This window comes from Phascolarctos cinereus, unplaced genomic scaffold (assembly GCF_003287225.1).
Source record: "Phascolarctos cinereus isolate Bilbo 61053 unplaced genomic scaffold, phaCin_HiC Scaffold_4;HRSCAF=312, whole genome shotgun sequence".
Taxonomy (NCBI): Eukaryota; Metazoa; Chordata; class Mammalia; order Diprotodontia; family Phascolarctidae; genus Phascolarctos; species Phascolarctos cinereus.
In genome coordinates this window covers 633567018-633589716 of record NW_027555847.1, presented here as the reverse complement: position 1 = coordinate 633589716, position 22699 = coordinate 633567018, and the positions used below count along the sequence as shown (strand labels likewise).

General features: G+C 40.6%; 1 protein-coding gene across 1 annotated transcript in view; it reads left to right on the top strand.

Moving 5' to 3' along the window:
* The first annotated feature begins 4092 nt into the window (after positions 1–4092).
* Positions 4093–22699, top strand: part of OC90 (otoconin 90) — a 53558-nt gene continuing 34951 nt past the window's right edge. Inside the window, exons 1-5 of the mRNA XM_020997922.2 lie at positions 4093–4247; positions 9443–9523; positions 13769–13834; positions 16567–16626; positions 17925–18099. Of these exons, the coding sequence (XP_020853581.1) occupies positions 9478–9523; positions 13769–13834; positions 16567–16626; positions 17925–18099 (347 nt within the window). The 5' untranslated portion in view covers positions 4093–4247; positions 9443–9477. The remainder of the gene's footprint in view (positions 4248–9442; positions 9524–13768; positions 13835–16566; positions 16627–17924; positions 18100–22699) is intronic.

The following is a 22699-nucleotide window of genomic DNA, read 5'->3' as shown; positions in this document are numbered from 1 at the left end:
CCCAGACCTCTTTCCTCCTAAATCTAAATAATAGTGAAATGTACTCTTGCATAGCTCAGCATAGCCCGTGCCTCCAACGCAAATGGATAAGAAAGCTTGCAATATCATTGCTTTAGATAATTATGTTTATACCAGAGACCAGGACACCTGGTCTGGTTTGTGTGATCTCTGACCCGTAATAATGGGGTGCTTGTGCTTGTACTTGTGCCCCAATTTCTACCTAGTCTCAGAAACACTGTCTCTAACAACCATTCCCCAGCCCAAGGACACTGTGCCTAGCAGTTATTCATGCATGGGCCTCAGCATGACCCTTATCTCTCTCCCTGGTACAGCTACACAAAGCTGGGCTGCTCAGGCCCCAGCCCTCAGATCATGTCTCTGGAAGCCTCCCAATTCCTTAGTAAGTTCCTGTGTTATGAGAAAGCTTTCCCTTGTTGCAGAGCATTCTTTCATCAAGACAGAGGGAAAGGCCAGCCCAAGGACTCTTCCTCCTGCTGGACTCCAAAGATCCATCCCCCTCCCTGTCTGGTATACTCCCTGTACTTTCCCATCCATAGCCCCCAAAGACATCTGCACCTTTGGATTACCTCATCAGTGTTCCTGGCATTTCTTTGCCATGCTCTTTTCCATATAAACCCTAGCTCGACCCCTGATCGGGGCTGCTTGATTTGGATGTGCATACCCCTTGCAGCCACATGCTAATAAATCCACATTTTAAATTATGTCTGGGTCTTGCTCGCTGATTTCTCAGTATAACAATAAAAGTTACAATGAAAAAAGTATATATTTTAATAAATATCTCTTCTTGGTTCTTACTGAGAAGTGAACTCAGATTTTTGAATAATAGCAATCTCTCCCCCTTAGTGGTTTCCTTAGAAAGGAGAAAGGACCATTGCTAATTATCTCTGTTGCCAGAAGGCTATTGCCAGCCACTCCCCTCCGAGCTGAGTTTAGCAACTGAAAATTTATGTGAATGAGAGAAAAGAAAGCAGGACATAACATATGCTTTTCACTGCTGCTTTTAAAAAAAGCTAGGTGGGTCTATAGTGTGTGGGTAAGGGGATGTATGATAAAATATCTAATTCAAGAATAACACATTAACTAGGGAAACTTTCTCATTACCTCAGCATCTGTCTTTTTGCCCTTAAATTCAAATCTCAACCTCTCTGTGAGGTTGAGAATCTAAATTCATGCAAAGTAAATATGCATATGCATATACATATACACATACATGTAGCATACATGCATATTTACATATGTGTTTATGAATATATGTGTATATATGTAGATAAGGGTAGAAATAGAGATAGGGATATGGATATAGGTATGTAGATATAGTTTAGATATAGATATGATACAGATATACAGATGCAGACTAGATATAGATATGGACATGAATATAGATGTAGATAGAGATAGAGATAGATACAGATACAAATTAGAAATAGATATGGAAATAGAAACTGATACAGATATAGATAGTGATGTAGATATAGATACTGATACATATTTGATATAAATATGGAAATGAATATAGATACAGATATAGATATAGAAATATATATAGATACAGATACAGATTAGATATAGATATTGATACACATAGATAAAATCTCGTAGTCTTATCTCTATGAGTTGGGTAAATAGACAAATTAAAATGGCTAGGTAACAACCAACTAAACAATAGAGTAAATTCAAGAAAATGCATTAACACCAAACCCTTTCAATGCCCTTGTCCCAAGTGAAAACATCAAACCTCCTCTCAGTCTCTAGGTATTGAAGGTTATGAGCCTAGCCCCATCCCAGGCCTCAGCTTCAAGGGAACATGGGGGGCTAATAACTTGCTCCTCTGCTGACTACTAACGGTGGCACTCTTGCTGTTTGGGTCACCATTGTTGATCACCTCAGGTACATTGAGGGATTGGGGCTTCTGTCAGCACCCCTCCCATCAGGGATGACTCTGGTCATCCAGGAGAAAAGGAGAGTGGTCCCAAGTCTCAGGCCAGGGTCAGCAGGAGAGAAGGAACCTTCTGGACCTGAGTCAGTCCCATTGCCTAGGTGTTATTTGCCTGGCTTCAGCAGGAAGGGAGGAGGACTCTCAAAGGCCATAAAATCTTTCAACATCCAAAAGGCTTCTGGTGGGATGTGAAACACCATGCCATTCTCTTCCCATGCTTTCCCCTCCTCCTCCAAGTATCTCCAGCATCCTTGTAAAACTCCCCCTTCCAAGAGCATCCTTATAAAAATTCCCTCTTCCAAGAACGTCGCTGTAAAGACTCCCTCTTCCAAAAGCATCCTCGTGCTCCAAATGCAGATTCCAGAGAGGCTCTTTGCAACTAAATGCACCTATTAATTCAAGTTTTGCTTTCAAACGGACGCCAATGGTGACATTTTGCAAGGCTAGCTTTTGTGCTAACAGCTTAACAACTGAATTTTTATATATTTTCCCAAGTAATAAGTTTTATCTAGAACTGACATTTAATCATGGAGAGAATACAAGCCTCTTCTAAAGCTTTAAAACTAAGCACTGACTTATACATAGGCAGAATACGTGGCTGCCAATGTCCTGTGACTTGAGAGATGCTGAAAGATTTCTGAAGTCAACATCCACGTTCCTATTAGCCAGCTATAGGACTTTAACCTTTCATCTCTTGAGAGTCACAGAATCAATATTGGAAAGAAAACCCAAAGTTCCTCTGGACTAACTCATGTAATGCATCAATAAAGAGACTCTTCAACAATACCCCCAATCGATGGTTATCTAGAATGCTTGAAGATCACCACTGTAGAAACCCACGATGACCTGAGGAATTCCATTGCCTTTTGGACAGCCCTCATTATTAGAAATTGTTTTCTTTGCATGGAGCTAAAAACTACCTCTCTACAATTTATTCCCCTAAGATGAGTGGGTTTTGTCTCTAGGAAGACTCTGTTTATGTGCAAGCATGTCTGGGGAAGGGATAAATACATTAACACTTGGACCTTAGTTGGGTTTCCCTGATTTCTAGTTGTCCCCTGGGAAGGTGGAGAGTGGCACCGGAAGTGAATGGGACATAGTGCTGGTAAATTTTGATGTCATAAGGCTGGGTAAAAGGCAGAGAGGAGGGGAAGAAAAGGGAGGAAAGGGGATAAATAACATCTGAGGATATTGTGAAAATCAAGAGCATGGCAGCTAGGTGGCCCAGTGGATAAGAATGGTGGGCCTAGAGTCAGGAAAACCTGAGTTCAAATCCTGCCTCAGACATTTACTAGCTGGGTTACCCTGGGCAAGTCACTTAACTTCAGTTTTTTCATATGTAAAATAGGGACAATAATTGCACCTACCTCATAGGGCTCTTATGACCATTAAATGAGATAACAGGTGCAGTGCTTTGCAAACCTTTAAGCCCTATATAAATGCTAGCTATTATTATTTTCTGTACATAAAATGAATTTTTGTAAATCAGATCCTCTTGTCTTATTTACTTATTTGTCTTATTAACATTATTACTTCAGAAATAACTTTTTCCTTGCTTCCAGTTTATGAAGAATTCAAAATTAACATCTTTGCAAACAAACACTTAGGTGCAGTAGGGGAGCCACCTGTTTAAAGAAACCCAGCACTGGTTCCTTTATAAAGGAGGAAATTCCCACTAAATGGCTGGTTTGGTAAGTCCTAGTTTCCTTTAAAGTTTAAAGGGATTTTTAAGGGGTCTTTGACAGAAAAATGGTGGCTGAACATTGAGTCACCCTGTTCGCCAGTTTTTTGCTGCTAACAGAGACTGGTGTTGGAAGGCCATCCCTACTAAATAACAACTGATATCAGATGCAGCCAGTTGTGGATGAGGCAGCTGGAGGAAAAATGGAGCCATGTTGCGTGGCTTTCATCCGGCTTTAATCACTGAGCTGCTCCTTTGCTAAACCTGAGTCATATCTCTAGGGTTCAAAGCCTTGAAGGAAGGTAGAGAACAGAGAATCCATTGTTTTCTAATTAGTGGCAGGGTATCTGAACAGGGGTCCTGCTGGCCAATGTCCTGTGCAGGTGAGCTTCTTAATATAGAGCCCTGAGTGTTTCAGTCTGGATTGTTTTGTCCCCTCCCTCCAATTATGTTTTGACATGTTATGAACAGTTTCACTCACAAATGAGCAGCGGCTGTTGGCTAGAGGGTAATCACCCGTACTGGGAGTAGGGGGTATAAATCACTTAGTCCTGACTTTGTTCATAGCCATTATCATCCATCCAACTGCACTGGAATAAGACTATTCAGGTAAGCATTTTTTATCCATGTGCTACTCTTGGGTGTGGGTATGATGGATGAGGGGGGTTGAGTATCATTGAGGGGGAATGGGGACATCTCTATATAAAGATGAGTAAATGCTAAGCTCCTGTGCCAGGATCTGTACTATAACTAAACTTTAATAATGTGGGTGAGGCTCCAAGGAACTGTAGGCATCTTATTCTACGGTACCCTAAGCCAACAGAAACTAATAAATTCCCCTTTTCAAATTTATCCACTGTGCACAGATGAATGAAAGTTTCTTGCAGCGTGTCTCTATCTGCATTTGTGGCTGTGTGTGGGTGTATCTGGGCAGGATATAAACACACTAATTCAGACATCAATGTTGAAAGCCTTTTAGGTGGATGGAAACAGCTCCAATTTCTAGTCTTTAAAGTTTCGAAAGTACTGTCCTCCCAACAAACCTCTGAAGTGGGTAGTGTAAGTTTGCCAGTCCCTTCTTGCAGGAGATGAAACAAGATCAGAGAAGTTAAGTCATTTGTTCAAGGTGACACAGCCAGAGAGTAAAGCCAAGATCTGAACTCAACCATCACTCGACTCTAAGTCCAGCATTCTTTTTGTTATGGCTCCCTCCCTCTGTAGATAATAGTGAAAAATCCAGGAAATGACCATTACTTATATTTATGTAGCACTCACAACAGCCTTGTGAGGTAGGTAGAGTAAAAATTATCATCCCCATTTTACAGATGGGGACGCTGAGGCTTTAAGAGTTCAAGTGCCTTGCCCAAGGTCACTCAGTTAGAAAGCATCTGAGTTAGGAATCAAACTGAGGTCTCTGGACTCCCAGTCTTTCCATTTTTCCATGTTACCTATGAAGGAAAGGTAGTTTGTGCCTTATTTTACAAACAGAGGCATTCAAAGTGACTGCATCAGTACTTTGATATAGCAATTGCTCTAAGCATTTGAAGGCGTCACTAAGGAACCTGCTCGTTATGATTTGAAAAGTGGAATCTGCTTAGATCTACTCTTCTTGTTTGTCTTTCCTGTGATTCCCTGCCCCTCCCCCTTCCATTACATACTTCAAAAATAATACTGACAGGAGAAGAAGAGAATATGTGTAGCAGTGAGGAGTAAGAGAACTATATTCCTTGGTCTTGGTGATGGTGGGATGCTGTGGCATTCCATGGGCTGGTTCAATGGAGTGAGCCTCAAGGCCTTTTAAAGAGTTGTACTGGGAGGCAGCTAGGTGGTGCAATAGATAGAGCACCCACCCTGGAGTCAGGAAGACCTGAGTTCAAATCTGGCCTCAGACACAACACTTTCTAGCTGTGTGACTCTGGGCAAGTCATTTAACCCCAATTGCTGCACTAAAAAAAAAAAAAGAATTGCATTGGAATGAAAGATTATCTTTACACTCCTCACATCCTTCTGGGCTAATGTAAGTCATTAGTGCTGCCTGCCACTGAAAACAGAATGGTAAGTAAAAGCAGGGGAGAAGAGCAGGACAGGTTAATCAGACAGAAATGAATAAGCAGAAGGGTAATGTATGACATGTGGAAATCCCGAGACTGCAGGAACCAACTAAACACTGAAATAAGAAAAGAACTTGGGGGGAGGGCATGCAAGGGGGTGGGGTATCCATTCAGTCAACAACCATTAAGAATATTCCAGGCACTAAGTGCTAGCTAGAGATAGAAATAAAAGCAAAAACGTGATCTGTTCTCTCATGTAGCTCACATTTGAATGGGGTGCAAACAACAAATATCTGTGTATGCAAGATATATACAGAGGAGATGGAAGGTGATCTCAGAAGTCAGGAGAAACTGGTGGGGGAGGAGCAGGGGAAGGAAAGGCCTGAAAAGGCAGGGTCCAGGAGGCAGAGATGAGCAGGGAGGCATTGGAGGCATGGAGGACAGCCAGGGAAAAGGCATGGGGTTCAGATTATCTTGTCTAAGGAGCAGCAAGTAGCCCAGTGGAGCTGGATTTTAGACTGTGAAGGGGAATAAAATTTAAGAGGACTGCAAAGATAGAAAGAGGCTAGGCTGAGAAGGCTGTTAAGTGCCAGACAGAGGATTTTTATTTGATTCTTGAGGTCATAGGGAGGCCTGGAGTTTAAATAGGGGCTTGCTACAGCCAGAACTCCTACATTCCTCTTATGTGAAAAGGTATGACAATCCTTCCAGTCATTTAGGTTGAAACTTTGGTGTCATCCTTGACATTAAGAGATTACGAGATATCACTTTGGCCACTGAATGGAGGAAGAATTAGGGCAGGGAGAGACTAGAGGCAGAGAGAACAGTTAGAAGGCTATTCCAATAATCCAAGCAATGAGGCTCTGTATACAAGTGAAGTGAGTGGAGAGAAGGGAACTTACATAAGAGATGCTGTGACGGTAAAATGACAAGATTTGACAATGTTTATGTGAAGTGAGTGAAAGCCAGGGGTCAAGGACGACGCCAAAGTTTCGAGCCTAAATGACTAGACTGATTGTTGTGCCCTTTTGCATTATAGGAAATTTAGAAGCAAGGGGTTTGGAGGAAAAGACAATGAGTTCTCTTTCAGCGTTTAAGAGGCCTACAAGCCATCCAGTTGTAGCTATGCAAGAGATGGGGACGTGGGATTAGAGCTTAGGAGTAAAGCTTGGCTGAATATATAGATCTGAGAATTGTCTGCATTGGGATGATAGTTGAACTCACAAGACACTACATCATGGGCTGCTCCAACCAAGCAGCAAATGCATCTGGAAACTTGTAAGATTCACAACTGAAAGAGAGTGTTGATTGAAAATCCAGGGATTTTTTAAAAAAGTAATATTCATTCTAATATGTATGTAAATTCAAATGTCTTTTCCTTTTTGCTTTTCAATTTTTGAAAAGTGAGTTATCTTTAATAGCCCAGGTCATTTGGTGAGCCACCTATTCTTTCAGGGGAAGGGGTGGGGGATGTGATGTACTTTTTTTTTTTGTACGTTTTTTTTTTGTCACACGTGTTTTTTGGTTTGAAGCAGGTTGTAAAGTTAAAAGCATAAGTGCTGTTGTCATTACTAAAATATTTTAGTGTATGCTGCACTCATAATATCTCCTATGAAAGTTCATGTCATCCCTTTTAAAAAAAGATCCTGCCTGTAGGATATCACCAATTGAGATAGTCCAGAGGGAGGAAAGAAGAGGACCCAGGACAAAGTATTAGAGAATACCTAGGATTAGTGACCTGGATAAAAATCCATCAAATGAGATTGACAAGATAGGATAGATGGAAGGAGAAACAGGAGAGAGAAGTGTCATGAAAACCAAGGGAGGAAAGAGAAATTAGTGATTAATGGTATCAAAAGCTGCAGACAGGTCAAGAAGGATGAAGATTGATATAAAGCCATTAGATTTGCCAATTAAGAAATATCCAGTGACTTTGGAGTGAACCATTTTATAAATTTGAATGCCTTGTTATTAAGCATTTAAATGGAGGAGGAGATAGAGGGAAGACTCACTGGTCTACTTGACTTACTCCTAATAAGATCAGTAGAGGTATAGGAGGCAGCTAAGTGGCATAGTGGATAGCGTGCTGGGCGTGGAGTCAGGAAGACCATATTCCTGAGTTCAAATCTGGCCTCAGACCCTTGCTACCTTTGTGACCCTGGGTAAGTCACTTAACCCTGTTTGCCTCAGTTCCTCATATGTAAAATGAGCTAGAGAAGGAAATGGGCAAGAAAACCCCAAACAGGGTCACAAATAGTCAGACACTACTGAAAAAAATGACTGAACAACAACAGATGGCTCAATGGATAGAGTGCTGAGCTTGGAATCAGAAGACCTGAGTTCAAATTTGGCCTCACTTACTGGTCATGTCAGCCTGGGCAAGTCACTTAACCTCTGTTTACCTTAATCCACTGGGGATAGAAATGGCAAACCGCTCCAGTACCTTTGCCAAGACAACCCCATGGAGTATATGATCCACAAGGTCACAGAGTCAGACACGACTGAATGACTGAACAGTAATAAGAGGTATAGCAGAAAACACAATGATCTGAGAAGGCCTGGGTTCAAATCTTGGATCTTACACTTACTAGCTGTGTGAACCTTGGCCAAATCAGTTAACCTTTCTGGCCTTAACTCTATACTATCCAAAATGGCAGGCAGGGGTGGGGGGCTAAATAAGAGAACTATTAAGAACTCTTTCACATTTTACAATTCCAATGTTTTTTACAATGCTAACATTTTATGATTTAAAAGTTTGATTTGATGGAATTTATATAATTGAGCAATTAAATATTCCAGTTCTGGCATGGCCAATAGTCATGGCATTAAGTAGGTCCAACAATGGTAGGTGTCCTGTTTTCACCTTAGTAGAATATTTCCCATGGCACCTGTGTTTGCCGATTCCCTTGAAATAACTTAAGCTCCCTAGCAAAGGAGAACATTCTCAGGGTATTAGGAATCCTATTCTTTCATCTGTTGAACTCACAATAGTTTGTCCTTGGTGATAAGACAGGTTTCATGTCTTAGGGAGTTCTTTGCTTGTCAGCCTCAAAAGATCCAGGGGACATGTCATTATCAGGTCAGAATCTCTGCTGAATACAGGAAAATCTTGTCTCTGAAGATGTATCCACATTTTATGGTTATTGAGGTATTATCAGCACATTGTGTCAGAGTGAAATATTTCCAGGTCCCTGCAACGGTTGATTATAAAAACAAAACAAAACAAAAACAATGCTAGGGAGCTAGAAGAGACCTTGGCAAAAGAATGTATAACACCATAATGTTAGAGCTGGGATGGATCTTAGGGATTATCTAATCCAACACTCATTTGAAAAAATGAAGAAATTTTCTCTGAAGAACCATAAATTTCAATATCAAATTAATATTTGCTAAGTGCTTTCTTTCCAACAGCCACGCGAGTTGTAGATGTCATTGCCCTGTGCTACAGATGAGGAAAATGAGGCTCAGTATCTGAGCCCAAATCCAAGTTCTGCATACTAGCTGCTAGGGATGTCCCTGAGCCCCAAAGGTAGAGAAATGCCTTTCTGAAGGTCACATGGTGCCTTGATAGCAGGGAGCTAGAAGTGGAGCACGGCTTCTGATATGCAATCAAGAGCTCTCTCCACTGACCTACACCACCTTTCGTTGACAAAGGCTACCTGGCTGCATTTGGTTTGCATAATTCATATTTGTTGAACTGAATTGAATTGAATTGGGCAAATATTCTTCATCATGTTTTACTTCATTCCACAGGCCACTGATTCATTTCTATTCTTTGGTTGAAAACCATGCTTGCATTTGTCATGATGAGTATGTTGATGTTGCCAATTGCTGGTAAGCGAATATCCTTTTTTTCCAAATCCATCATAGAGTAAGATACCTTACTCGCTTAAAAGATGTCCTTTTAAATGAGGTCTTACTTTTGTTGGGAGGATGGGGAGGGGAAAGGACTAGGGAGAAAGGGGTGGTACTTTAAGTGTGAATGCAGAAAATATTTTCATGCATATCGGAAGTGCATGATGGACATAAATGACTTCTGCATTTGTGGCCTACCTTCCTGAAGGCCCAAACTCTCAGGCCAATAGAGAAATTATACTGGGACCTCTCTCTACTTGTGCATTATAATAAGAGCTCATAATTATATTCTTCAACACTTAAAGAGGATCTGAACTCATTGGTGTGGATTCTCCTCCTCTCTTTCATACCTTAGCAGATGGTTTCATATGACAGTTTGCTGTGAAAAAAAAAAAAAGAAAGAAAACAAGTTATTCTGGTAGCCAACCAACTTCCTTGTGATAAGCCTCCCCAAACATATTTTGGGCTAGTCCTCAAACAACAGAAACACATCAGGTTCAGAACTCAAGATTTTCCATTACGAAAAATGATCTGCCAGTGCAGCCCCAGTCTTTGCGGCTTCTCTGTAACACAAAAACAACAGTGCTTATCCTGGTCACCACCTAACTTGTGGTGAGGATCGAATAAGAAGAAGGATGTGAAAGGAGGCAGTATAGTACAATGGAAAGGGTATTCTCTTGAAAGTCAGAAGGCTCAAATCCTGCTTTTAACATCAACCCTGTGATTGACCCTGAGCAAGTCACTTAATTTGCCTGGGCTCCAATTTCCTCGTCTGTATAATGGGGTGGGAGGGGTTTACCAGGTGGGCTCTGGGGTCCCTTATAGCTCTAGACCTATAAAAGGGCTTTGGAAAATATGACAAGGTCTACGAACATAAGATATTGTTATGTAAAACTTGTAGAGTTTTTAAATTAATTTTTAGCTCTACAAATTATCTACCTTATCTATCCATTCACCAGTTTAACTAAACTATCTTGATTTCCCCATCTCTCTCTGACCATAGTGTCACCAAAACTGAACTAATTGTACAACTTCTTTCCAAATGAGCCACCCTTGATCAATAAATACATTGGATCCAAACTCCTACACCGTTCACTGGCATAGTCACCATGCCTCCACACAGCATACTCCCTCCTACCTCTCTGCCTTTAGTTAGGTTATTCTCTCTGCATAGAAAGCCCTCTATTTTCCTCTGTGCCTGTCTTAATTCAACATGGATTAAGATCTTTCAAGTCTCACCACCTCTAACATTCAGTTTAATTCAACAAATGCTTATTAGCATAAGTGCCTACTGTTGAAATATGAGAACCAGGTTAAGAGTCAGGAAGAACTTGGTTCAATTTCCATTTCTGAAACGTACTGGCTGTATAGTCAATTCATTTAAGCTTTCAGTAACAGGCAGCTCTCAAAGTCTGTAAGCTACAGATGAATTGCTATCTATATCAGTAAGGGTATCTCCTTACTGGGAGGTCCCTATGCCAGGTAAAATCACAGGTCCAGACCTTCCAAAAATGTTCAAGGCATTGTCTTGGTGCTGAGTATGCAAAGACAAAACAAATAAACAGTATTTTCCCTCAAGTAACTTGTATTGTACTGAGGAATGGGCAGGGATAATGAATACAAATATAAAGTCTCCTCCAAATACTTCAGACTGCATTGGTCTCTTCTTCTCTGAACTAGAATCAGAGAAACTTCAGAGTTAGAAGAGTTCTTTGAGGTTAAAAGAAAATAATTTAACCAGCAAGAGATCTGAATAGCTTCTTGCTACAAACATTCCAAAACCAGAACATCAAAAAAAAAAAAGGAATTATATACCAGATAATAGAGCCATCACATCTGAATCCATGAGATAAGAAGGTAGAACTCCTCCTCTGCATAAGGTAAAAACTCCATGAATTAACTCTGGAGAACTGAGGTTCTTACTCAGCACTCTTATACACACACACACACACACACACACACACACACACACACACACACACACACACCCTCCAATCAACTCCACATGCCCACTGAAGTGAGCACAAGGAAATTCACAACGTTATAACTCAGGCTGTTTCTGTAAGGATACCACATAGCAGGGACTCTGCCCAAATCCCTCCCTGATCTAACAAGAAACAGAAGACAGTGAATTTACCCAGTCTCAAAGGAAAGAAAAATGATGACCAGATGAAAGTCTTGCAGGAGGACAAGAGATGTGGCACATTTGGTGCTCTGAGTTACAGTAGGACAACATTGCATCAAGCCTCAAAGAGGAGACTAGAAACCAGCTGGGCTTGACAAGCTACGGTTGTCAAGACTAGGTGTCTCACAACCTAGTCTAATGCCTTTGACTGGATGATGATAAATAGAGATATTTAAGTCCATCCAGGGAGATGTTCTCACCTGACAAGGGCAGTTACTTTAAGGTGGAGAGAGGATAATTGATGGATTGAATGGATTGACCTACATTTAATTCCAAGTTGTCCTACCCACACTGTACCATGTTATGCCAACCGATCAATCCAACACTGATTTCAATCCCGTGAATTTTTGCCTGTATGGCTTTCCTCTTTTGGTTCCCTATCTTTCTCCACCTCTGATTCTTCTAAGTGAACTAACTCATTCATAGGATCAGAGTCTTAGATTTTAGAGCTGGAAGGCACTTCAGAGGTGACCTTATCCAACACCCTCATTTTACAGATGAGAAGACTGAGGCCCATGGCAGCTAAGTATTTCCCTAAGCTCATGTAGTCAGTAAGGATCAGAGGATGAATCTGAATCCAGATTCTCTCACTCCAAAGTCAGAAGTGCTCTTTCCACTTTACTTTTATGCTTTCTTCCAAGTCCTGATGGGACGGAAGCATTTACAACCTACAGTGAAAGTGTATGAGAGTTGACCTGCTGAAAATAAGTAGAAATGAAGAAAAGAAGATGTAGCTCATTAGCACCTATTGGTAATAATATTGACTAGAATTCTGGAATAGAATTTAATTATCAGTCTCATGGAGAAAATAAAAATGTAGTAATTATCAAGTAGGAGATAATATTTTGCAATTGCTTCTCCAGTGGGGAGCAGCCATTCTTACATCAGTAGCTGTTACGCTAATTAAACAGATTGGGAGCAATTACGTTGCATTTGAATGATGCCAAAGCTATTACAGGGTCTTTGTGCTACTGACTAGCACCTTACAAGGTTCTTTCTTTCATAATCACAATAAAGACCTGCTTTTCATTGGAAAGGTTTATATTTTTCCAAAACATGATGCATGAGAACTCCATGACACTTTTGGCATACAGATGGAATTTCCCTAACTGTAAAGGGTTTTGCTCTCACTGATCATTGCAGTAGATTCCCGTACAGTTTTTTTCCCACTCCTGGGGTATCTCATCTCCCAACCATCCTTCACACAGCAGCCAGATTCATCTTCCTAATGCACCACTCTAATCATGTCACTCCCACTATTAACAACCCTTTTATGGTTCTCTCTTTCCTACCAAGTCTCCACATACAGCACTGCTGACCACTGTCTCCTCCTGGATACCCTCTACCCTCTCCTTTCTGGGTTTTCATGACACTATTCACTCCTGGTTTTCCTCCTACCAGTCTGATCACTTCTTCATTGGAAGGTTTGGGTATATCTCAAAATTCTGTCCTGTGTCCTCTTCTCTCCTCTCTCAGTGAACATAACAGCTCCTATGGGTTTAAATAGCATCTCTCTGCAGATGACTTTCCCACTTTATATCCAGCCCCAAACTCTGTCCTGATCTACAGTCACACATCCCTAACTGCCTATTAGTCATTTCAAACTGGATATCTCAGAAACATCTCAAACTGAATATCTCTAAGCTCTAAAGAGCCAGCTCAATAGCACAAGATGGCGTGTGTGGCCACTGCTTTACATCCTGATATTAGTGTAGCCTCTCCATCCATGATATACAAGTAATACAGATAGATGTGTTTCCACTCCATTTGTTCTCTCACTCCTTACCTGCTTCACCATCCTTACCAAGTAGGGAGATTTTCATTATCATTTAAAAACCTTTCCTTCGCAGCAGCTAGGTAGTACAATGTATAGAGCACTGGCCTTGAAGTCAGGAGGACCTGAGTTCAAATCCAACCTCATACCAAACACTTAACACTTACTAGCTGTGTGACCCTGGTCAAGTCACTTAACCCCAATTGCCTAACCAAAAAAATTAAAAAATAAAAACCTTTCCTTCCAATCTCTTTGTCATAAATAGGTGGACAAAATGGAGACACACCTGACCTTCCATCAGAAATGACTCCAGGATTTCCAAGAAATATAAGTGAGAATCTTTTGAATTTTTCTTACTAAGTCTAGCTGAGGATGGAGAAGGGGAGATTTTGACAGAAGGGGAAAAAAATGCATCTTCCTATGAGACAGATAAAGAAGTTTGTTTTCCCTGGTGGTAAAGGAGTTAATCTCTGTGTTTCTAAAATATTTAGAGGTTTTTCTTTCTCTTGCAAATCCTGCCTCTTGGTATGTAGTATGCCATGCTTTCCCTCCCCCACCATCTTCACCCCTCAGATTTGATGGGAATACCCTCCCAACTTCTTCTGCCAGTAGAACTTCTATAAAACTGCCCACAGCTGTGGTGTCACAGGATTCCACAGTCTGACTATCCCTGAATGTATGTGTTGGTGGGCTGGAGGTGTCTAATGACTTTTCTTTTTCCTTGTTTGAACAGGGAAGTAATTTTCACCATCCTGTCTGCTACACCAGTTATTATAAGAGGCTGAAGAAGCCATCCTAAGGGTTATAAATGACTGATTTGACACGGAGAGTAAAAAAGGTTTATCTAGCTTTTGGGGGGGTTTTTTGGCGAGGCAGTTGGGGTTAAGTGACTTGCCCAGGGTCACACAGCTAGTAAGTGTCAAGTGTCTGGTCTGAGGTGAGATTTGAACTCAGGTCCTACTGACTCCAGGGCCAGTGCTCTATCTGCTGCACCCCTTCACTGCCCCATTTACCTAGCTTTTCAGAATATATCTTACAGGGCAAGGATACATGATAGTCTCTGTGCTGGTTCCAGTTCTGGTGAGCATCTGACCTACTTTGTCTCCCTGCTTACCATGGAGATGATACCCATAATGGTAGTGGATTCAGCTTTCTCAAGAAAGAGGAAACTTCCTGAAATGTCTGAGAAGGCACAGAACTTTGGGGCTAGGTGTTTTTGTCACTGTGAAAATGCCAGGCACTATATAACCAGCACAAAGCCTTCAGCCTAGTGGTCAGCAACAATCCCTAGCTCCCATGTGCCTTGAAATTCTACCTGGTCCATATTCTAGAGACTTTCCCTTTGCAATTCTATCTGCTTTACAGAGTATGCTCCCTCCCTTGTCAAACATATAGGTTTAGCCATATGCATGTTTTTCTTTCTGCTTGTTGGCATTCCATGTTACCAAGAACGGTATAAGAACATACCTTCGATCAGCTGTCCACACTAGGGTTCAGCTGAGGGGGCTTAGCATCTCAAGTCATTCGTATCTACCACCCTCAATCTCTAACTTCCTTCTTGCCCTTTTCTTGAAGGGACTAGCCATTCCAGTTATTCCATCTTCCCTTTTTGTACTTTTAGGGTTATGTCAGAAGGAGTAGACAATGCTTGCACCTGACTATTTTCTCATGATGTCCCTGCCTGGAACAGAGACTTATATTTAAAACCTCTATCCACCCAAAATTTCCTTTCACCCTCATAAACAAGGAACCTTGGACAAGGCATTTATTGACCAAACCTTCTCTGCACATTAACTCGTCAAATGGCTCCATATGTTACTCTGGAGAGTCTGGAGTCTTGCCCCTTGAGCCATAATTAGGAAAGTTGTATTAACTTGAACTCCAATCAAAACAGCTATTACAGCCCAAGCAGTGCCCCTGTGGAGGTCATATTGACCTCTCTCAAAACTAGCTAGCCTCAGTGAACTTGCCATGTCAGTGGAAAAATTTCCTACCACACCAGTCTTCCTCCCAAATGTCTCCCTCAAGTTAAACTAGTCAATCTGGGACTACAGTCCTTCAAAGCAGCATTCCCTACTGTTCTACCAAATTGAGAAGGATCCCCAAACCATTAACACTGCCAGGCTTAAGGATCAGGGACATCGCATAGGAAACACAGGCTATGGCACACAGCAATGTCATTCCTTAGTGACAACAGTGTGTGACCGGGTGAGGGGACGTGTGAGGTATTCAGGAAGGACTAGCATCTCTTGTGTGAGGTCTTGCTGAGCCCTTTACAGGGCTGCTTATCCAACTTTGGTGTCCACCTGCCACCCAATGCTCACCTGTGGCTCCAAAAAGCTGCAGCATATGCAGCAACCACACCCTGGTAGGCTGTCTCCACAGACAGGCTACATCAGGTTGAGGGTGACTGACAGGCCTCAAACCCTTTGGTGAGTTAGGCAGATGTCTACGCCAAATATGTGAAGACTTCCCCCAGTGGAATGGGCAGATGAGAACAATTTGTTCCAATGGCCATGAAGGTGGCTGAAGCACGCTCTGTGCAGTGCTTAGAGCTTAGTCAGACATCAAAGATGCCAAGGTCATCCACTGCATCCCAAGCCCTAGCCACTTTTGTCTTTTGTCCTGCCACTGGACTTCAATGACTGTGGAAGAGAGAGGGAGGCTGATGACTTTGAGCAACTCTGCCACACTTAAATCCAATTCAAGCAAGAGTCATCGATCCTCTTCAAAAAAAAAAAAAAGGACAAACAACAATATCGTATGACTGGCCCCTTCAATGACTTGATACCATTTTTTTTCTGGCCCTAAGTCAACCTCCTTTTTCTATTTCCCAGGCAGTTATTTAGTGACATGGTTATTGATAACAGCTCCCCCTAAAACTCTCCCCCAGATCAATTATCTTACCTTCCTGAGAGTGGGAACAGAAGACAATTCTAATGCCCATCCTAAGCCTTCTCTAGGCTCCAGCAAAATGGTGTGTGACCATATCTTTATACAAACTTATTATCCCTTTCACAATAACACATTTTTTTTAACTTTACATCTTTCTTCTCTTTTTAGATAACATCACAGTCTTCAATGGGGCATTTAAAGATGTGGAAAGTGTAACATTATTTTTTGGTGAGTTGAATCCCTAGTTTGAAAGGATAATACTGAGGGAGATGTTATCACTGTTGGGGATGCTTGGAGTTCCTTTCATTCAAAAACCTCTTAGAAAGGATGGACTGTATAGATAGGATCATAGAATCACTGATTTAAGCTCGAATGGACCTTAGGATCATCAAATCCATTCCCCTGCAGGCACACACATTTTACAAATGAGGAAACTAAATCCTAGAGACGTTAAGTGATTCTATCTAGATACACAGGCTCAGTGCAATAGCTGGGAATACCCAAGTCCTCTGTGCCTCCAAATTCAACATCTTTTCCTCTGTATCACACTCTCTTAGCAGGTTATAAGTATCATACTAGATACTGGAGCAGCTATCAGGCAATCTGGACAAGTAGAATCACTGCTTTCAGGACTTAGAATCCAACAGAGGAGATAGGACACATATCTAAATATATGATGGCTATATTAGAATTATACAAGAACTGCCACTTCTAGGGGCCCTCTTACTGAAGGCTAGAGAGGAAAAATAATTTACCCAAGCATGCATATAGCTCCACAGCTCCAACTTCAGGGTCCCTACTTATAGTGCGCTTCTGTTGTCCCTCTGCAATAGTAATATTGTTGTTGTTCAGTCATGACCCCATTTTGGGTTTTCTTGACAAAGACACTGGAGTGCTTTGCCATTTCCTATTCCATCTCATTTTACAGATGAGGAAACTGAGGTAAACAGGGTTAAATAATTTACCCTGGGTTACACAGCTAGTAAGTGTCTGAGGCAAGATATGAACCCAGGAAGGCTTGGCGCTCTATCCACTGTGCCACCCAGCAGGAGTTAACATTTAAATAGCGCTTTACAGTTGTGGAGAATTTTACCTACATTCTCTCATATGGTCTCAACAATAAGCTTCTCAGACTGGTGATAGGCTACCCCCATTTTATAGATTATCTAATCACTAGTATTATATTCATTTTACAGATGAGAAAACTAAGGACTAGTAAGTAACCTTTCCTGAGGTAATAAAAGTACTAAATGGTAGAACTGAGACTACAACTCAGTCTTCTCATACCCACTCCAAGGCTCTTTGCCCTATACCATACAAAACTCTTCTATATCTCTCACTGTGTTTACCACAGTGCCGGGCACATAACAAGTAATCTATAAATACTTGATGATCAAGAATACCATGACAATGGCAAGGTAGTGAATGGCCTAGACAAGAACTGCTTGTAGCATTTAGATGAAGGCTTCAGTTTCCATGTCCTTACTCCCAAAGAACTTCTTTATTTTTCCCTCACCTCTCTGCAGACTGCTTGGGCTCCCACTTTACCTGGCTGCAGGCCATCTTCACCAACTTCCCAGACTTGCTCCAATTTGTGAGCAAGTTGAAGTGTGTGGCTGGCCTCTGCCCCAAGGACTTTGAAGACTATGGCTGTTCCTGTCGCTTTGAGATGGAGGGGGAACCCATTGATGAGACTGACAGGTGAGTTCCTAGAATCGAAGACTTGGGGAAGAAGCCATGTTATTGGCTTCCAGAAGTAACAGGAATTATGAATAGCAACATCAGCTAGACAGGGTTGGAGCAACTCAGGTCCATTGGCTTCTTGAGACATACTATTCCATTCCAAGAAAGTTCAAACTATTAAGTTCTTTGAGGATGTGTGAGAAAATTAATACATGAAATACAAGGGGGGGGGGGAGAAAGAGAGAAACAAATATGCATGCACACGTATATATCAATAAATAGATGATGTCAGCTAGAGGGCACAGTGGATAGAGCTCTGGGCCTACAGTCAGGAAGACTCATCTCCCTGAGTTCAAATCTGGCTTCAGACTCATACTAGTTGTGTGACCCTGGACAAGTCACTTAACCCTGCTTGCCTCAGTTTCCTCATCTGTAAAGTGAGCTGGAGAGGGAAATGGCAAACCACTCCAGTATCTTTGCAAGAATACCCCAAATGGTGTCACAAAGAGTTGGGTGTGACTGAAATGACTAAACAAAAAATGGATGTGTGTCTATATATATATACAAATATACACACATGTGTAATATAATGAGATATGTATATACCTATCTTGTTATATTGATTCATTCACGTATGTATGTATGTATGTATGTATGTATGTATGTATGTATAGAATGAGCTAGAGCTAGAGTTAGAGAGCTATATAGTATCTCAAAAGTCTTGGTGCAATTTTAAATTTAAATAGCTTAAAACTGCACCAAGACATTTTGGAAACCCCATATATATTCTATTTTTAGACAAGTCTAATTAAGTTTATATTTATGTGAATGACAAGGGATATAAGAATACATACATACATGTATATATATATATATATGTGTGTGTGTGTGTGTTCTCATATTTCCTGTAAATGTCCTGCATATGCATGTGTCTTTATATTCCGTGTGTGTGTGTGTGTGTGTGTGTGTGTACATATGCATGTGGATATTATATAAGTATATAGGAACACACACAAGGTATATAAGATACACACCTATATAAACACATAATACACATACATATATATGGAATGTATGGAAATATACAAAAACAAGTATATATATATATATATATATAAGAGTATATATGTATACACACATATTTATAGAGAGAATATAAGGACATACACATATGTATGTACATGTGTATGCTCACATACACAAGAACAATATTGTAATATTAGGACACATATGTATATATGTATTTGTGCGTACACACAGATACAAGAAATTTAAAGACATAGCAATATAAGGACACATAAGGGATATGAAATACACACATGTATATACATATTCCACATTTGTGTTATACACGCATATGTATATAGGTGTATGTGTCATATTCCTTGTGTGTGTTCTTATAGTACTATATTGTCCTTGTATTTGTGTGTCCTAATATTCCAAGTACATATGTATGTGTGTGTGTGTGTGTGTGTGTATATATATCCTTATATTCCTACATATGTCCTTGTGTGTTGTTATATTACATACATATATGTGTGTATTATGCATAAGGATATATGTGTGCATGTGTGTGTGTGGATATATATATGGAATATAACAGTACACACATTGTGGTGTGAAGATGTCCCTGGATTCTCAAAGGTGATATTTAGGCAGGCTCTACCAAGCTGGAAAAGCTTCAAGTAGCAATCCAGTGAGGGACTGCGTGTTTGTTGTCCAAGGCTTCAGTTAGCCAAGCTTAGAGATATTCATCACCAAATCGGCTACAGTGATGACTTTTTTTGGCAACAACAACTAGGAAGACTTCAGTTCAGATCCAGCCACGGACATTCAACTGACTGTATGACCCTGAGCAAGTCACCTAATCTTTGTTTGCCTCAACTTCTTCTTCTGGGAAACAGGGATAATAATAGCTCCTACCTCCCAGGGTTGTTGTAAGAATTCAAAGAGATAATGTGTACCTTAAAGCAGTATAAAAATGCTAGTTATTATAATTCTATTAAGTCCTAGAAGGGTTGCAATCCGTCAGTGGAAGGAGTACCCATACTGTAGAAACCATACATTATTGAAGTATTGAAGCAGCAAACATTTACTTAATCAAGATCTCTTTCTACTTTACTCACTGTAAACTATATGGGAGGCATGGAATGAGCACTGTATTTGGAGGTAGAAGACCCGAGTTCAAATCCTGACCCTACCATTTATCTACAGTGTAGCCTTAGGAAAGTTACTTAATATCTCTGAGCCTCAGTTTCCTCATCTGTAAAATGAAGATGATAATTTTTGCACTCTTCACCTTACAGGATTTTGAGGATCCAATGAAATGTTTGCAAGAAGGCTTTAGAGAGAGCTAAGTAAATTTGGGCTATTGTTGAGCTTCTTGAGTTCTGTGGGGTCCACAATTGTCCAATCTCCAATAAAAGACACTGAGGCAGAGCTCCAAGTAAATAACCATTTATTAAAGGGATCTGGCCCTCTTTAATGAGTAGAAGCTTGGAGCTTCCTTGCTATATGAGATGCCCCCTGCCCCCAAGGGCTTATTTTTATAATTCTTGATACCCAGATGCAGAGAAGAAGCAAAGTAAAATATAGAGTCTCATTAGTTGATAGACCTTGCTTTTGACCCTGCATCACCATAGGTGATTGCAGGATAGACAAGGCTCAAGAGTCATCTCCTCTAACTGTTCATAAGATGGATACATCCTAATGCTGGGCGAGAGAAGATGGTCCTACAAAAATAATTTGGGGAACTTTCCTTATCCCCCACCCACACTGGGCTTAGTCACAGTGATTAAACAAAAGAGGGCAGAGGTCTGGAGTCCTTTCGCCCACATTGGCCTTGGTCATGCACTCATCAGGCCAAAAGGGCCTACTTTCTTGAAGTTAGCCAAGTGGACTTTATAACAAACTAGCGAACTTATAGCTTAGAGTTTGGAACCTATTATAAGAAAGAATCTATCTTATCTAACTATCCCTAAACATGATATATATAAAATGTGTATTAATATATGTAATTTCTGTATTATATTAGTTGGCTAGGCTGACTAAGTGTGTATTAGTAGATAAATATGACACTAATAATTGCTATCTCTATGGAATCACATTAAACTGGATAATACTGATTGGACTAAAGTAGGGATCTAAATATCTATCACAGGACAAACTGTCTCATTCATCTTAATATTCCTCAAAACCTAACAGAGGCCCATGAATGGAGTAACTCTCATACAAGCTTGATATAATCAAAGTAAGCCCTTGACATGGGTCATTAGAGGGACCTGGGCCTCTCCGTTCACTTTAGTGTGTCAAGTTATTAAAAGTGAAGCCTCTGTGTTTTAGGAGGGATTAGTGACTTTTGTATTATTAAAAAACAAATAAACCAAAAAACAAACTTTTGAACCTCCCAATGGCCTCTGCATGTTTTTAAAGACCTCCAAGCAAAAGTTTGTCTCTGTCTCACAAACTCTCAGCAAGAAAGAGTCCTTGAATATACATATTTACATTTGGAAATGAGAGAGAGATTCAGCTCAATGAGTTGGTAGGAGGAGGAAATCCTTCCCCTGTTGCCCACTACCTTGTTCTACTGCAGGGATTGGAGTGGGAGGCTCACAATTGTGTAGGCACTGGAGACTGAGAAGCAAAGCAGCAATCCATCAAAGTCATGGCCAGATCAGAATTACTAAATCATTCATGTTGAAAACTGATGGATGGGTGAACATCCAATTTCATTTTTTTCACACCGTCTGAGAGGGTACCAGAGGCCCAGAGGGAGCACTGGAGGAGAGGTAGTTTCCTTGGAGATTTGCATACCAAATCCAAATAAATCTTAGCAGATTTATTCAGAGACCCATTATTTTTCTATCTCAAATGTCACAAGTTGCCTGATGGAAGGCAGCTTTTGCCCTAGGTGGATATGAAGTTTTGATTGCCCAGTCCATCAATCAACAAACATATATTGAGCTCGTAGTAGCATGGTACCACTGTGCTGATGGATATCCTTTTTTGAACAGTTCCTAGATTAGAAGGATGCCATATATGTAGTGCACCTGATTTCAGCAAGGCATTTGGCAGAGCCAACACTGTGTCATCATAAAGATGATGGACTTGAAGTTGCAATGATAGCTCCACCACTGTGACCTCAGGCAGTTTCCTTATGGACCTCAGTTTCCTTTTCTGTTAAATTAAGTGTTTGGATTAGATGGAAAGACTTCTGAGTCCCTTTCCACCTCTGTATCTATGAGCTGATTATCCTAAATCACTCTCTGGACCTGTAAAGTAGGAATGAAATACATATGGGGCCTAGTTCACAGGACTTTGATGAGGATCAAATACGATCCAGTATGGAAAGCACTTTGTCAGCCTCAAAATGCTGTGTGAATATCAGTTATTATGAAATCCTTGTGGTTAAGATGAAGAGATGGAAATTAGATAACCTACAAAGGACTATAAGAGACATGAGAAATATAATGCACGTATATACGTATATAATATATATGGAATATAAGGACACACAAAAACATATATACATATTTGTACTTGGTTAAGTAACTGGACCCAAAAAGTTTTGATTATTGGATTGATATCAACTTAAGCAAAAGTTCCTAGTGGAGCGTTC